The sequence below is a fragment of the Salminus brasiliensis genome, chromosome 22 (assembly GCF_030463535.1).
Source record: "Salminus brasiliensis chromosome 22, fSalBra1.hap2, whole genome shotgun sequence".
Lineage (NCBI taxonomy): Eukaryota > Metazoa > Chordata > Actinopteri > Characiformes > Bryconidae > Salminus > Salminus brasiliensis.
Genome location: NC_132899.1, coordinates 22,012,625 through 22,029,913, shown reverse-complemented (window position 1 = coordinate 22,029,913; position 17,289 = coordinate 22,012,625). Strand labels below are relative to the sequence as shown.

The 17,289-nt window shown below is 40.0% G+C and overlaps 1 protein-coding gene across 1 annotated transcript; it reads right to left on the bottom strand.

Moving 5' to 3' along the window:
• Nucleotides 1-1,902: 1,902 nt before the first annotated feature.
• On the bottom strand, nt 1,903-15,865 carry LOC140543551 (1-phosphatidylinositol 4,5-bisphosphate phosphodiesterase delta-3-A-like). Its single transcript, XM_072666632.1, has 15 exons — nt 15,736-15,865; nt 13,365-13,593; nt 11,674-11,803; nt 11,290-11,515; nt 9,890-10,091; nt 9,636-9,777; nt 9,333-9,485; nt 8,607-8,692; nt 8,169-8,195; nt 7,467-7,600; nt 5,698-5,814; nt 5,411-5,589; nt 3,614-3,749; nt 3,332-3,481; nt 1,903-2,027 (listed from the first exon to the last, which is right to left on the bottom strand). Exons 1-15 carry the CDS (start codon nt 15,863-15,865, stop codon nt 1,903-1,905), a joined length of 2,166 nt encoding a protein of 721 aa, XP_072522733.1.
• Between the last annotated feature and the right edge of the window lie 1,424 nt (nt 15,866-17,289).

Sequence of the window (17,289 nt, the reverse complement as noted above, 5' to 3'; positions counted from 1 at the left end):
GATCTGTGTCCCATCTCTGATTAACAGGTGGACAAATACGTCATCGCTGGAAACAAAAGTTAGAGGTAAAGATTTATTAAAAGCTGGAAAAGAAAGTGCAGAAGCTTCAGACCTCGTTCTGAGTTTCATTTATTTCATTTAAGTCAGTATTCTTAAACTAACCTGAAAAGCCAAACTGTTCAGAATTCACTGTCTTTTCTGTGAAATTACAAGAAACACTATGTGTCCAAATGTTTGTGGACACCCCTTCTAATGAATGCATTCAACTACTGTTAATTGCACTCAAATGTGGAACAGGTGTATAAATACACACACACAGCTTATGTAATCCCTGTAGAGAAGTATTGCCAATTGAATAGGACTTTATAGGAACCTATTGGCACCATGCCTAATGCTAGGTGTGGGCTAGAGGGGTATAAAGACCCCCAGTATTAAGCTCTGGAGCAGTGGAACTGTGCTCTCTGGAATGATGATGGTGCTTCATCCAATACTTTTGGGATAAGGTGGAGTGTTAATAATCCAACATCCTGACCTAATTAATGTTCTCGCAATCAAATCCTTACAGCAATGCTTCAAAATCTAGTCTACTCTGGACTATAAAGACAGTTACTCCAACAAAAGCAGGATCAACTCTTTTAATAGCCTTGATTTCGGATGAAACACTGAATGAGCAGCTGCCCCATATAGTGTATATGCACTTTTTCAGCCTTTAGAAGTTTAGCTTTGTGTTACTATAAAAAGGGAGTGAGTAAAAAAAAAAGCAAAAAGTTCAAGAGAAAACATTGATTTAATATTTTAATCAAGATTCCCTTTTTATGTCTTACAGTTAAAAAAAACAGTACTTCATTATCCTGCTGTAGGAGCCATCCTGCCAGTTTGGTTTATAATAATAAATATAATAATTCCTTATTATATGTATTTTTAACGGTGCATATTTTTTATTACTAGGTTTCTGAAGCCAAAAAAAAAGACAGACACATATTATATTTCTTCTGAAGTGCCAACATAAACTGTTTGGTACCTTTTAATGTACATCTGCAAACAATTATGCTATAAACTGTATATCGATTACAATAAAAACTGTATAAAAACGTATAAATAAATAAGAGTACATCCTAAAAAATACTTAAAATATTAAATGAAAAAAATAATAGTACATAATAGAACAGTCTACAACAGACTGGTAGTACCTTTAGAGTGACGTACAGCAGTTAGGGCGACGCTAGTAAGAGTGTATACTTGAGTATATTTGTACATTAGCACAACCTGAGCAACAAAATAGAGCTTTCTGCAGTGACCTGATACAAATTATTTGCAGAGTGACCAGAAGATTTACAGTAGTATGAAAAATCTGGGGTCATATCTGAACCGCCACATTGTGAATATTAGAGGTCATTTTAAATTTTTACATTTTATCTGAGAAACCCTCCATTGTGAAACATCTTTCAGGATCAATTATTTTTTAACTTGCAAAAAATCTCATTTACACAATTTCCTTTCCAACATTTATAATTTTTTTTATGTAGCATTGCTTAAAAGAGTAGTATCAACCATCTTGAATTTTGTCTGTACACATGTCCATCTCAGGACAACATGCAGTATCACACTGTATTTTTGGGAGTTCTGTGCAACTTAACACCAGTGTACGAGAAGCCTAATAATTGCGAAATAATTAATAGAAGATATATTTGAAATGCTATACTTTAATAAAAAACAGGTCTTCTAAAATGGTTCAATTTCTAAAGATATATTACATAGCTTTATTATAAATATCTTGTATCTATCTGTATTGTTGTGAATGGAGTGATGTGAACATTCTCTCACTGGGTGATTGATTTTACTGAACGAACAATGACCTGCACATTATACAGTATAAGGTTACTGTTGCAGTCCTGGGTTCTTCTAGGCTTTGGGTGACGCAGCATGCTTGAGGCTGTCGTAATTAGGAATAATGTTTACGTGAATGAAGAGGCTGGCAGGAGAGAGGCTGGTACCATTGGCCCCCAGCAGCCACACATGTCTGTAACCTGCAGGACAAAGATTCAGTCAGCATTCAGTCAGATTTTTCTATAACAGACTGTAGTTTCTTTTTTTAATGTATTTAAACATTTGGACATTTGATCTTTATTTAAGCAATATTTAGAGATGGAGGTAATATAACTAAACCAATTTAACTAATTCTCCTGTGAGAAAAAGTTTGGACACCCTAGTTCCTGTTTCCTACACTGATCTGACATCAACTGGGAGACAGTTTTCCCACTCCTGCATGCAGAAATCTTTCAGCTGTGTGTCGTTCCAGCTTCAGTTTTAAGACAGATGATCTCACATTTTCCTCAAGCGCTCTTTGATCCAATAAAGAACTCCTAGTGGATTCTATGTTGGAGAGCTCTCCAGGCCCTATTGCAGAAAAGCGGCCCCAAAACATTACATTTCCACCTCCATGCTTCAAAGTTGATATAGGTGCTTGTGCTTTAATGCTGTGCCTGGTTTACGCCAAGCATGTCCTTTGTTACTGTGAACAAATAATTCAGTTTTGGATTCATTTGTCCAAATCACACTCTCCAGATGTCCTGGTCTTGGTCTAGGTGTTCTCTGAAAAACGTTAGTCCTGCTCTGATGTTTTTTGACAGCAAGGATTTTCTCCTTGCACACCTTCCATGACAATCAAACTTGTGACAATCAAACCTGTGATGATATTTTTGGATTGTTGGAGACTTCTTTACGTCTTTACTTTACTTACTTTTGTGGTTTGCTGTTGGACTGAACTTGCTAGGACGGCATGATTTGGCCATGTCGACAGTTTTGTTATTTTAAAACTGTAAAAGATGTAAATAAATGTATACCTCCTTCAAAGCTTTCATCTATTGCTTGCTTAACTATTAACAATAGGAAAAATCTTGACGAAGGGTGCCCAAACTTGCATTCCACTGAAAATAGAAGTAGCTAGTTAATTGGCTTGATAGGTATATGGCAGACATATCGAACCTTTACGTTCCAATAGAAGGCCGAAAATAAGTGGTTCATTTTGGAAAGGTGGTCAAATGACCTGTTGCCACATGACATTATGTATGTATGTATGTATATCACAGCTTTATTAAATCATTTATCGATAACTGTATAAAGTAAAGCCCCATTTCTAATAAATAAAAGTACCATGATGAAGGCATGTAATGCAAAGCACCCACAGTTTGAATAGAATCTCTAGCTTTGGCTCACTGGTTAGGTATCCAAGTCAGTTTCTGTGTCCTACAGCAGCTACATAAATTTAAGATCCACCCTCTTCCTAATTCCAGTTTAGCTCCTGCTTATGTAAACTGTTTACATTACAAACCTGTGCGCATGCTGGTGAATGGTAGCGTGAACTGTCCCAAGAAGTCATTTGTGGAGTGGTGGTCATGGTCCTCCACCATAAAGCGCACCAGGACAAGCTCAGGCACATGCAACAAAAACTTAAAATCACAGTCCCACTTCGGGTTGAAGCCTGGGTGAAACACAGAACCGGAGAAGAACACACACACACAAAAACTCATTAGAACAATGAAACACAGTGAGACAATAATCATTTTGATATCATGTACTGTATGTAGTTTACAACTTGTAATGCTTGGGATACCGTTGTTGTCAATGCGGTGTGTCTTTTTCTTGTGTTTGTCCTTACGAACCCCATGGGTCTCCACCCACACCTGGGGGTCCACAATAGAGTTGAGTTTCACATTTTTTGGCTTAGGCAGCTGCTGGGCTGAAATTACCTGAAACATAAACAGTAGAAAATCCACGCTTCTTTAAGATACTGAAAAAGCAATGTTTATACCGTAGTTTGCTTGTAGCTACAGAGTTAAGTTCTCCTTGGTTACATATTATAGATTATGTAACCAATCATTAAACATTTTTGAACGGTGCTAGCAGAGAAGACAAGTCGTCACAACTGCTCTGATCACTCTTTGACTTTTTTTTAATACATTTTTGTTTCACTAGTCTTGTTTTTGTTAAGCTACAATTCACTCACTTTTTGTTGTTGTAACCCCAGATTCAAGCTGGGCAATTGAGATCCTGATGAAAAACAAAAAAAAGTGACATGCAAAGCAAATGCCCCCAAGGAAGACGAGGCGGCATCAGGAACAGGTCTCGAACACACCAAGCACCCCTGCCTAGTATCCTTCTAGCCAATTTCCCATCTCTGGATAACAACCTTGATGAGTTCCGGGATCAAGACAAAGTTTCAGAAGTAAATTACTGGTTAACCAGCTTAGCTCTTGACTAGCATATGTTTTAATTTGAGTTTGATGGTTTAGCTGGTTTACATGCATGATCAACCTGACCAAGCTAGACCACCAGCGCGACCATGCTTGAACATGCTGGTTGGCCAGCATGACCAGAAGGACCAAGCTGGTTTATCAGTATGATCAGCAAAACTAGGTTGGTCAACCAGCATGACATAGCATGACAAAGATCAATGATTGACAGGAGCTGGATTTTTGTTTTTAAGGGACTTCTTCTCAGTAATTTAGTGGTGATGGTGGCATAGAAAAAATACACAAACATTAGGATTGAGTAAGATAAAGAGCTATGTCTAATGAGGACACATGTTCAGTGTTAATGTGAAGGTCCATGATGGTTAAAAAGTCATATGCACAGCCATGCAGTATCTAGAGTGGCATGAATGAATCAATGTGAGGATCTGGAGAAGAACAGCACGACAACACGCAGCAAGGTAGAGAGCTGGATAAGGCAGTACTGGGACAAAACAGTAGAAACAGGGCATCTCCATACATACATCACCCAAATACATAAAAATAAACCAGAAGTAAGGAAAAACAAAGGGGATAACACAATGGGAAAATCTGGTCCAGAGGTCGGGCAGGCAGTAGCTCCCAATCACAAAGGGACCTGCACCAGCATTGCGAGCACAGCAAGGGGCAACTCAGGACATGGGTGAGAGAGAACAAAGCAAAGAATGAAAAAGAGGCTTAGGAACATAAATAGTCTGGTGTACGACCTGTAAAAGACTACAACAGTGGTAGTCAAGTAAACAGGCTATGACCACAATCAAAACAGTAGCCTGTAATAGAAGATTAGTATTTGTTTCTTTAGTTTTGCACTGGAGCTACAGGGCTAATGTAGCTAATGCATGCTTTCTTGTTCATTTGCTTCAAACCACCTTGATTTTCTTATGCAAAATGAAAAAGAGATTATGTTGGGTGGCCTGAGACATTTACAAGGTGAGTGTGTGATAATATAGGCATGCAGTTTGCATGATGAAAATTTGTGACTATAGGCTTGCATTATATATATTAATTTACATTAGCGTCCAACCACAAGCATGCCTTAACTCATTACCTGTCTATGGGAAGGTAATGTCATTTTAAGTTGTAGTGGAGCTATCACTTAAGTGTTGAGGCAATGTACTAACCTTAATGGCGAGGAGAGTAGGGTTATGTCCTGGTCCTCCACCTGTGTTCTCAGGGTTGAACTCAGAGTCTGGCTGGCACAGGAAGCTAGGCTTTAGGACATATCCACAGCGACCGTTGGGTAAAAAACGCCCCCTATTTAGATCCATCTGCTCCCCTTCAGTCTGGAAGTTCAGAGCCACTGCAGGAGAAAATGAGTGATATGCAGTCAGTCTTGGATGACTTGGAATGGCATTTCTGCAGTTGACTGTAAAAAGGTTTTTCCAGATTGACATGAATGGAGCTTTACCAAGCTGGCAACCGGCGTTCCACATGTCCTGAGGGTTGTAGTTGGACGACTGCAGACGCTGCCCAGATGGGTAAATCCTGCTCAGCTGCCGGCTGTTAAGTTGTACAAACAATTTCCCTTTAAAGGAAAACACATGCAGTGTTCAGTAGTGTTCAGAGAAGTGTCCAGCAGATGTAAGATCAGCCATGATAAATGTATAAATGGTGTCTCATTTTGGCTTCTTTGTGTTTGAACTGGTAGCTCATACCACTTTACACACATTTTCCAAACCACACACATTCGCTCCATTGAAACCCAATTTAGACACAATTTAGATGGTTGAGTACAGTGGCATGCAAGGGTTTTGCAATGTGTTTAGGACCATTATCCTGCTGTAAAAGCCATCCTATATTCTTTTATACAGACAATGTGATATTTGTTGTGTTGATATGTGGTGGTGGTGTTGTTAGAATTTGCTGGTATTTAATTAAATGCATCCTTTCCTCTGCCAGTAAAATGTTTCCTGTGCCACAGGCTGCAACACAAGCCCAAAGCATGAGTGATCCACCCCAATGCTTTTGTAGAGTATTAGAAATGTTTTTTGTAAATGAAATTCTCCACCTTCTTTTCTCAAAATGTATCACTGTGGCCAAAAAGTACTAGTTTAACTCCACGTCTAAAACAAAAGTAGTAAGAGTAACAGTGGTAGTCATCATGAAGCTTGCGTAGGGTTTTTCTTTTTCTCTGTATAGCCTACTCCTGAAACTCGGCCCAATTATTGGGATCGGTGAAGGTTAAATGCATTAATACAATTATTGATTTAATCCATAGAGATTAAATTATATAACAAAGAACATTATTATGAGTTAATAAAGCATATTAATATCATATTATTTAAGGTCACATACATATATTTATTAATTGTATACAATAACCTGGGTAACAATTTATAGTTAGACAATGAAAAAAAGTAATAAGGATATAACACAGATAAAAGAGGCAAACGCCATATATGAATAACATCTATTAATAACACTTTCTGTAGCGTATAAAAAAGTGAGTATAGTATGTCAGTATAAGAGAAATATGGAGAAAAAAGAGAGAGAGACAGGGAGAGGGCAACCCTTTATGTTGGACACAGAAGGAATTTGGCCTCTGCCTTTAACCCATCTGTGCAATAAACACACACATACACAATAGCGAGCAAACACACACACAGTGACCATGAGCACACTTGCCCCGAACATCGCTGTGGCACCCGGGGAGGGTTAAGGGTCTTGCTCAAGGACCCAACCGTGACAGCTTGACAAGCCTGGGTATCAAACCCACAACCCTGCCTGGAGCTCTTGCTGCTGAGCCACCACTGCCCCAACAGCACAGGCAAGTGGAACGCCAGCTGATAGAAATCACGAACCACATGCAGGTTTAAGCCAAATCTAAGCTGGGGTCCTTTTAAAACCTCAGCTGGCAGTGGTGGGATTTGAAACCACGTCTCCACAAAAAATGGAGCCTAAAAAGGGCCTTAGACCACTCGGCCACGCTACCTCATATATTCTTATGTAGCTCTGATGCAAAACTAATGAAGAAAACTTGTGTAAAAGAGATGTTTTGTCAAAAACAAATGCCTTAATAAAGTTGCAATCATGAGTATGAGATCGGATACCTTTATCCAACAGGACAGGAAAAGAGTTTAAAACTATTTTTCTTATGCCTTTAACAGGTGTACATAGTGTTTCATGGAACTTCATGAAAGCACTTAAAAACAGAACACATGAGAATACGCACGGTACCTTTCTTTTTTATGTGTTTGATGGCCTTGCTCTCAGAGAAGGACGACATTTCACTTGGGGGTTTCTTGGCTGCTTCATTGAAGCCCTTGAATGGAACACTGCGAGTGTACACCACCAGATCAGAAAGCTCCGGACTCATGTTAGACACCTTCGGAGAAGAAGCACACAAACACTGGAGAACAGTGGACAGGCAGTGGAGCAGCAGCACACCAAGCAAGAGTGTACACAAACTCATTTGCATGCACACAACACACAGCTTGCCAGGTTCTAGGCAAGATCAATTACATTTACCTGTGTAGAGAAAATGAGATTCAGAATGAAAGAGAAATTGAAGGAGAACCATGAGAAGTTAATGGACTAGATATACTAGAATTATTTTCAGGGGACTGGGCTTTGTATTGTGTTGTTTGGATCTGCATTTATTTACTGCAAACTCTACTGTACCTCGGGGTACATATTTGTAATGTCTACCTCTGCCGGCCTCAGTGGGGAGCTCAGGTCATGTTCTACAGAGTGCAAGAGCTGAGGCTCATCTCCAGCATACAGGTGCTGTTCATGGTTGGACTGATTAGGACTTTTGTCTTTAGCACCTCCGTTTTGGGTGTTTTTTGTGAAGTCACTGTGTGGCTAATGTGGCTGCAGATGTGGCTGTGACTTGGATTATGGTTTCGCCTGTGTTGTACCTGCCAGCCTGTTTTTGACCTGATGTTCCTGATGAACACAATAGCACTAATATATAAACTTCATAATATCCTTTCTTATTTTGTAAAAGTGTGGTTTGTTAGTACTGTTTTGTAATACTGTTTTGACACTTGCATGTGCTTTATCATCTCCTTATCAGCTCTAAATCAGTATTGTATACAGAAAAAAGTAACCCCATTAAAACTATTTGTTGCACTCATCCCACCAGGCATTTTGTGAAAGCCAGGGTACAACCCAGCCTCTCCTCGCAGAATATTACAGGACTAATTTCAGATGGTGCCATCACATATTTATCATGAAAACAGGCAAATCTTCTGTGACCTTTTCATCCATACGACTTAACATCAACAACAAAACCAACCGGAACTAAAATGCAACATTATTGTTGCATTATTGTTGCAGGCCTGTGAACTCACCCTCTTGCCTTCTTGCTTTGACTTGGCTTTGCCCTCTGTTTTAGGCTTATCCCTATCCTGCTCCACTCGTTCCTTCTTTATCTTCACCAGAATCTTCCCTTTCAGCTCCTAATGCAACACAAACACACAATCCAGACCTCCAAACTTCATTTCTGAGTCTACTTAAGGAATGGTTCTGAAGCAATTCTGTTTCATACAGTGTATGCCTTTAATATTGAGCTGGTTTGTCCCTTCCCCATAGTCTTCTTTTTCCATCATCCTGTCAGTCAGCACTGACTGACTGGTGAAGTCTTCTCTTGACTGTTGAGACAGGTATGTAACTCCTGCGTTGTTTCTAACTGTTGACTAAGTTTTTCTTCACCAGTTACTCACTACAGTTTTTTTTTCATCTGGTGTAATTATTTGGAGCCCCTGAAAATTGGGGGGTGCAACGTATGATTAATTTATTCCTGCTCTGTTCAAATACCCTCAGATTAAAGACGAAAGTTGGCCTTTGAGCTCATTCTTGATTTAATTTATACAGTGTTAGACAGCTAACATACATAAAAACAAAATAAAAACGAATAAGGCTCCTCAGGTTATGCCTGTGAGCACATAGCAAAAAGCAGCATATGGCAGAAAGTAAAAAGAATAACAACAAAGTTAGAAAGTTAAACAAGTAAAAATGGTGCAAATAGCAACAATACATGGGTAAGAAAATAAAGATGAAATAGCAATAAAATAGACAGACAGTGCCTGTGTGTAGTACCTCTGGTGAGGGTAGGCTGTCGCAGAGCTGGTAGTTGAGGGGCTCTGTGAGCAGTTTGTCTCCCAGGATGGAGCGCAGCTGCCTGGCCATGATGGTCTGCTGCTCCACTGAACAGTGGTTCTCCAGAGACAGAATTAGAGGAAATGGAGAGGCCTGAAGAAAACACACAGCAGCAGGGGTAGAGCAAACTAACATACACACACCAGAACTGACAACAGATCAATACTGCATTGAGTTATCAAGTAACAAAAGTTCCTTAAGAGAGAAAGTGTAAATATGGGCCAGAACTGGGCCTGTTCCCACCCTAAAAGCATACTCCGCAATCGTCTCCACCACCTTGCTGAAAGGCACTTTAGAGGTGAGGGTGTATCCATGGCAAATCACCGGCTCCTTATCTCCATCCCAACAATCCAGCTCAACACAGCGACAGCATTGGCTGAGAGCCCTGCATAACCCCCACACAAACAGTAAAAAATGAAAACCTTAAAAAAATAATAAAACCAACAGGCCCTGCATTGGTGTGTGTGTGTGTGAATGTGTAAACCTGGCCGCTTTACCAGATGTATGGATCAGTGCAGCTCTCACCAACGACCTGGTCTTTGGTAAGGTAGGTGTTGTGTGAAGAGGAGATGAAGTAGTGGCTGAGCGGCCGGCTCATGTCCTGGTAGACTTTGCCATGCTCTGGACTGAACACGTCATTTTCCTTCGACAGCATGTACATGGTTAAGCCATTGGCCGTCATTTGCTGTTTTTCCTTAGCTGAGCAGAACAAGAAGCTTGTTAGGTCATTAGATACTTTTCTTAATTTTTCTTCAACTCTTCAGTATTCAGCATTCAGCTTTAACAGTGTAATTTATTCAGTATTTTAAATTGTTGGTATTTGATATGAAAATGTCCATTAAAATGACCTCAGAATAAAACATGCTGATTTCCTTTTATTGTGGGCTCATTAATAATTTGATGAGCTCTGCTACACCGAGGCACTAAAATGGCACAGAATAAACATATCAAAATATATATTTTTTGTAAATGTTCCTGCACCATTTGTTGTAGGTATGAATAGCGGTGTGTAGAATTTTTTAATGCACTGTAACAGTCTTACAATTCACTACGATAAGTAGTGCACAATCGATGTACCCTAGTGCCCTACCCTACCCTAGAACCTGCAAGCAGGTTCTCTGAGGAAGACCAACGTACAGATTGTTACTCGCATTTAGTGATCTGCTCTACTTAGTGATCTGATTTTCACTTGTATGGGATAGTGACTCGGTCACTGTTTTGGACACAGCTCCTGAGTTCTCTGAGGGTCTTTGCTCATATAAGCATGAATTTCATGTATTGTGCCATGTAGTTTGTTTTTAGGAGGCTGATGTTTCTAAGCAGCATAACGCTCAAAGATTATTCCATGAACAGCACAGTGCTTATACTGATTCAGAGTTCAGTTTATGTGTGTACCAAGCTTTAAGAACAGCTCAGCCTCTCACATGTTTGTTTATGTGACCGGTCCTGACATCATCCTGCATATGATGATGATGATTCCTTTGTGTTTTCAGTGCTACTTAGTGAACTAAATGGTCTCTCCCTATATAGCGCAATTCTTATGAGGGAACAGGGATTCATTTCAGTCACAGCTTAGGAGTGGCCAAAACAACAATTCTAAGAAATTCTTAAATTTGTTTAAATTTGTTTAAAAATGTTTAATGTTCAATATTAATTCCGTTTCAGCATATGTGATAACACTGGGTGAAGGCATATTTGTGGTTTGAGATACATGCTAATATTGACACACTAGCCTTCCAATGGCTAGATGAGTTGATCAGAGGCTAGTGAAAGGCATCCTTTACTTCCAGGCCTAAAGGGACAAGCAGTGCACAGTTGTGTGAGAGCTGATGATGAAACAGAGGCTGACTGTGTGTATGTGTAACCAAGAAGGTTGTTTGACGCAGAATGATCATACCCTGCTCATTTAGCTCATATGTCTCGATAAGGCTCTGCACGCACACAAGCGTGCTGTCCTCTCCCTGGTCGTTCAGAAATGTCTGCAGGTTTTCAATGGACAGCACACATCCATCGCCGGAATAACGAAAGAACAATTCATCTAGCTCAGGACGACGCAACAGCGCTCGACAAAACTGCTCAATCTCGTCTAACTCCAGACGACTGTTCCCTGATTGGTCACACTCCTGTTACACACACAGTGTCACAGCATTAAGGGAACACTGTTAAATGTTAAGTTGCGTACAGTAAGGAATAAGCACGCACCACCTAATTTCATCACTTCAATAGTCAGAATATCCACCTTGCCCTTATACTGACTGCCGGAAGTTTATAATATTTTAACCTGGAACAATGTGAAGGCGTACTGCTCGTTGAGGTCTATGTTGATCATCTGAAGGAGAGTTTTCACTTCCTCAAAATCCATAGTCCCATCCTCGTCCAAATCTGCCTTCTTCAGGTATGCATGGATCCAAGTGACAGCAGTCAAGGGTTAATACTGAGATCTGATACAGTAAAAACAACTAACAGTGTGGAATGTTGATTTAAATATGCTTGGTCCAATTCATGCATGGACAGAAAAAGGGGTGAAATAATTGTTTCAATTAACATCCACCAATTCAGTCCTTCACAATGATGAACCCTTATTACCCTCTGCTGTAATTATGCATCTTATTCCAAGAGCAATTTCACAGTTTTTTAAACTTTCTGCACAACTTAACCATTATGAAATAAACAGAGTGGATATGAAATGTTCCATTCTAGAGAAACTTACAAAATTCCCAATTGTTCACAGCGACGGTAACAGAGACTAGAAGTGTTTAATGCATCTAAAAGCCTCCCTACAGAGAGCTGTTATATTAAATAGCTATATATGAAGTCATGGGCAAACACAATAATGGCATGCCTGCACTTCTTTCAGAAAATGCATCACTTCTGCAGCAACGCTGTAGCAGTTTCATAAGCTTTGGTGTTCAAACTTTGATTTCTTTTGTCTGATATCTGATATCAAGCCAAACCGAACTCCAGAAGTGAACTGGACAACATTATTGGCACAGTCAACTTTACATTTTTGTAGCAAAACTACAATCAATTACTTTCTGTTATCATAAAAGAGTTTCTTGCACTTCTCTACAAGAATTCTGGACCACTCTTCTTTTGCCAACTGCTTCAGATTGCTCAGATTTGATGGGTGTCTTCTTCTAACTGCTGTTTTGAGATCTCTCTATAGGATTTAGATCTGGACTCACTGCTGGCCAAACTTTCCAGCAGTCTAGTACCATTTCTGGGACCTTTTAAAAACTATGCTTTAGGTCATTGTCCTGATAGAAGACCCATTACCTCTGATGGAGACCCATCTTTCTAACACTGGGCTGTACACTGCGCTCCAAAATTCTTTGGTATTCTTCTGTGGAACCTTAAAGAGGAACATCTTTAAAACTTCACCAAGTTTGACCATAGGGAGTGTGTTCTTTTAATTGGAGACCTTATCCTTTTTCTCACCTGAAGGATTGTGGCTTCCTCAGGTACGTTATGGCTTTTTAATGTCTCAGTGTCAAAAGTGGGGTCCTCCTGAGTCTCCTACCATTGCATCCCATTTCATTCAGATGGCGACAGACAGTGTGAGCTGAAACTGGTGTACCTTGTATCTGCAGGTCAGTTTGAATTTGTCTGGAAGATTCTTTAGCCACCATCCAAACAGTCATTCGTTCCATCTTCCTTTCATTTTTCTAATCTGTCCATGTACAGTGAGGTTAGCAATAGTGCCTTGGGCTGCAAAATTCTTAATGGTGTTGTACACAGTGAACACAGAAACAGTAAGATCTCTGGAGATGGACTTGTATCCTTGAGACTGTCCATATTTTTCCAAAAAGATTTTTCCATATTTTCTGAAAGAAGTGCAGGGGTACCAATATTTTTGGCCATGGCTGTATGTTGCTTGATATATAATGCATTTATTATTGTAAAAGCATCTTCTCAGCCATTCTCTCCCCTACCCTGTCAATTTTTTAGATAAGTGAAACGATATTAGGATATCTGTTGAGTTTCTCAGACTTGCTCATTTTGTTCTCTTTGTTCTGTAGGCCGCGGATGCCACAGGCCCAGTGCTGCGCCTCCTTCCTGCTGTGGCACTGTAGGTCCAAACATTTCCGGCCTTTTTTAAACACAATGGTCAGACACTGATCTTCCAGCAGAACACCGCTGTATGAGCGCAGCCTCTCTGAGTGACAGCCCTCTTTCACACTCTCCACGTCCATCACTGAGACTGAGAGACACAGAGAGAGAGAGAGAGAGAGAGAGAGAGAGATGGGGAGCGAGAGCGAAGAGCGAGAGAGAGAGAGAACATAAATATGCACCATCTGCAAGCAAATGCCATAACTCATGTGGAAGTGTCAATAATGAATAAAAGAGGCTCCTGTCCAGCATTCATGGCAAATATCTTCCAACAGACACCTTAAACTAAAGGAAATCAGCTGATATTTGCCAATTTCTTTACTTCAAACTCATGAGCATTTTAGGAACTGCTGAAAATCTCATTCAATAGCATCAGATATCTGACAGACAGATATAGTGAAAATCATAGGTGCCTAAGAACCATCAGAACAAGTTTCCCAGAGAACACCTAGACCAAGACCAGGACATCTGGAACAATGTGCTTTGGACAAATAGATCAAAAGATGAATTATTTGGACACAGTATTAGGAGACATGTCTAGCGCAAACCAGACACAGCATTTGAGCACAAGAGCCCTTATCAACCGTGAAACATGGAGGTGGAAATGTCATGGTTTGGGTCGGCACAGTGCTTTGTAATCCTCCTGGTCTTCCTCAGATAGCAGCTGGCGTATAATTCCAGAAGGTATGAGAGCTAAACCCTGGTGATGAGATAGGCTATGCACACCACCGCCTGCAGAGCTTTCCACCTGAGAGCGGTGTAGTTCTCGAAGCAGGTTCCACAACACAGTAGAACAATAGATGGTTCTCACATTCCTATAACGGCTCTATCAGAAAATGTGATATAGACTGCCAGGGAACAAACTCTGTAGTACTGCTCTTATCTACTGGTGCAAAGCATGAGCGCGAACACACACACACATACACAGTGAGGGAGATAGAAGCTGTGTCTAAAACTATTCGCTATCCTCTACATGTAAACGGCCAGATCACTATATAGAGCACTATTACAGGGAACAGAATTCGGCGTGTGTGAGAGCTCACTGCTGTGTGATGGCAGAGTGCTTCTTCAGAGACGCAGTGAGTGAATATTCAAACCAAACCAGATGGATTATGGTTATTCTGTGTCTGTTTAGTGCACATTGTTTGTATACTATACACCATAGTGCACTGTAGGAGTGAAAATTCAGCTCTACGTTTTCAGACACCACTATGGTTTTCAATGACACTGCACTATATAGTGAACAGGGGGCACAGTTTCGGACATGGCTAGGGAGAGCAAGAGGAAGAGGGAAGCCAAGACCTACAGTAATTATTACTCATATTAACCTTTCCAATCCAATCACAGGAAACTTATTCCGTTCACAGAAGCGAGATCCATCTCTGACTACCTCCGAATGTGGTTTGAGTGATCTGATCGTAATCTGCTCTGTCTTGGGGGATTTTCAGTGAAATGCGAACACTGATCCGTGAATGGTGTGAACAGGGTTATTGTATAACCATAAATCATAGGCCAGAATCAGTAACTTTTAATAATTTGCAAATCATACATAATTTTGTGTACAGGCAAATAGTATTATTTAGTGATGAGCACTGCGAAACTACACTTCGCATCGGTATGTAGTATCACGATAAGCATTGTTCCTAAATATACCCCTTAACTGTGGTAAAATCACAAACATGCACAGCCTTCTGTGCCTCACTGCTTTCTCAAATATCAGAATTTGCCAAAATACATATAAATACAATACTTCCTTCTGCTTTACAAATAGAGCAGGCCTGGTATCACATTCTTTAGAAAAAACACAGAATTTTTACGGCCATAATATATATTTAAACATTGATCGCCTCACTGGGAGGAGCCCACACACTGCATCTTCAGCACGCAATGTTAAGTACAGACTCAACGTTTCTTAACTCCAGCATAAGTACAACCCATCCTCTCTCGGCCTCTATTGTTATCCTAGTTCAAGTACTAAAATAAGAGCTATGCAGTATGCATAAACTGCAAGTACTGAAATGCTATTCGTGTCTATTGCAATTTGAATGATTTTGCAGTAAAATGAGAAATTCATATGAAGAATCAAAAATGGCAGGCTAAAGGTTAGCCTGGACTATTTTGGCAAGAAGTATTTGCTTTTGTTTTGCATCCAAAGAAAACACACAAAGGTTTGCACACCCTGCTCAGTGCCCCCGGCCCTCTATCTTAGCCTGGGTAAAGGTGTATGACTTACAGGTCTTGGGCTTGCTGAAGTTCTTGTCGGAGAAACAACACACAGTGACTTTGTCTTCCTGCAGCTTGAGCTTTCGCATCCTCTGCCAGGTTGAAGAACGAATCTTCAGCATGGTGGAGCCCTGTAGCATTGTCTTCACAGCCTCATCTTCAGTCAGAAAGAGATTGAGATAGAGAGAGATGCATTAATTAATGTGATTCCAAATAAGTGGGTGGAATTATATGGCTAATCATCCATACATTTTGGTCAAATATGGGCACAATACCATACTGTGAATGTGCGGCTACATACGGCACTTGTTAATATGGCTATAATTTTAAAAACACATAGCTGAAGCCCTGATATGAGAAAATCAACCTCTTTAGAGATTATCCACTTGTCTGATCACTTAATGTAGCATTTGAAATGTAAACCTTTGTTCATGAACTGTTTAAAAACAACAGAAATACCAAGACAAGACAAAACAACCATTTTCACCATTTGTGTTGGACTTTGGTCTTTGCCTTTAACTTATACACACTAGTGATCAAACACAGTGACAATGAACACACATGCCCGGAGCGGTGGGCAGCCATCACTGTGGTGTCCGGGGAGCAGGGAGGGTGAGGGGCCTTGCTCAAGGGCCCAAAAGTGGACCGAGCCCGTATTGAACCCACAACCCTGTCATCAGTAGCCCAGTTCTATAACTGCTGTCCGTTTAATATTTAATTTGAACAACTTGACTCGACTCTTGACCCTTGACTCTGCCAGTCTACTTCAAGGAATCCCCCAGGGCAGATTCAGATGTTACCGATAGAACCATGTGAGTTATCATAGCTAGCTGTTTTGAACCTAATATTTTGCCATATGTGAGACCATAAACATATAACAAATCCTGTAAATATTAGTATTATCATTACATATGTGTACGTAGCTACTTTAGCTCTACAACTGCAGAAGCGAACTTGCCAGTGCTTGGTTCGTTAAATAATGCTAGAGCAGCTAGCTAGCCTATTAGATGACAAAGCAGTATTGTATTAGCCGTCTTATTATGCATTTATAAGCTACTTTCATTAACGTGTATGTTGTGATCTTGTGACATACGAATTTGTACATGGTTCATTTGTTGTATTTTTTCGTGGATAACAATCTATTAGCTATGCTAAGCTGCTTTAGCTATTTTGAACTAAGATTTACTTGCCATGTATGATTCAGTTCTTTTTAAAGTATGAATTAGCTACATTTGTTTTAATATTTGAAGATAGTTATCCTCCTCTTAACTAGCTAGGTAAGTTAATTAGCTGGTCAGACAATTGGATTTGTAACAACTTCAGAAGCTGCTGTTTGTCTAGATATTGGTAGGCAGGGGCAAAATTTGTCCATCATGCTCATACATGGATCTTAAGCTTTGGCAACACAAGGTAAAATTCATTTGTGGGTTTTATTAGACATTGAAAAGTATTGGCAGAGACACAGAGTTAACTGTAGCTAACGATATAATTTTCTAAACAAATTTGTTTCAAAAGCTGACAGAATTTGCGACTGCTGTGCCACAACATACTGGACGTGCTTAAA

Excerpts from the sequence above, each read along its gene's own strand:
- LOC140543551 (XM_072666632.1), bottom strand. The coding sequence starts at position 15,865 with ATGCTACAGGGCTCCACCATGCTGAAGATTCGTTCTTCAACCTGGCAG. Across the intron at positions 10,092-11,289 it reads ATATGAGCTAAATGAGCAGG|CTAAGGAAAAACAGCAAATG; the intron begins GTATGATCATTC and ends TGTTCTGCTCAG. Across the intron at positions 7,601-8,168 it reads GTGTTCATCAGGAACATCAG|TCCGGAGCTTTCTGATCTGG; the intron begins GTCAAAAACAGG and ends GTCTAACATGAG.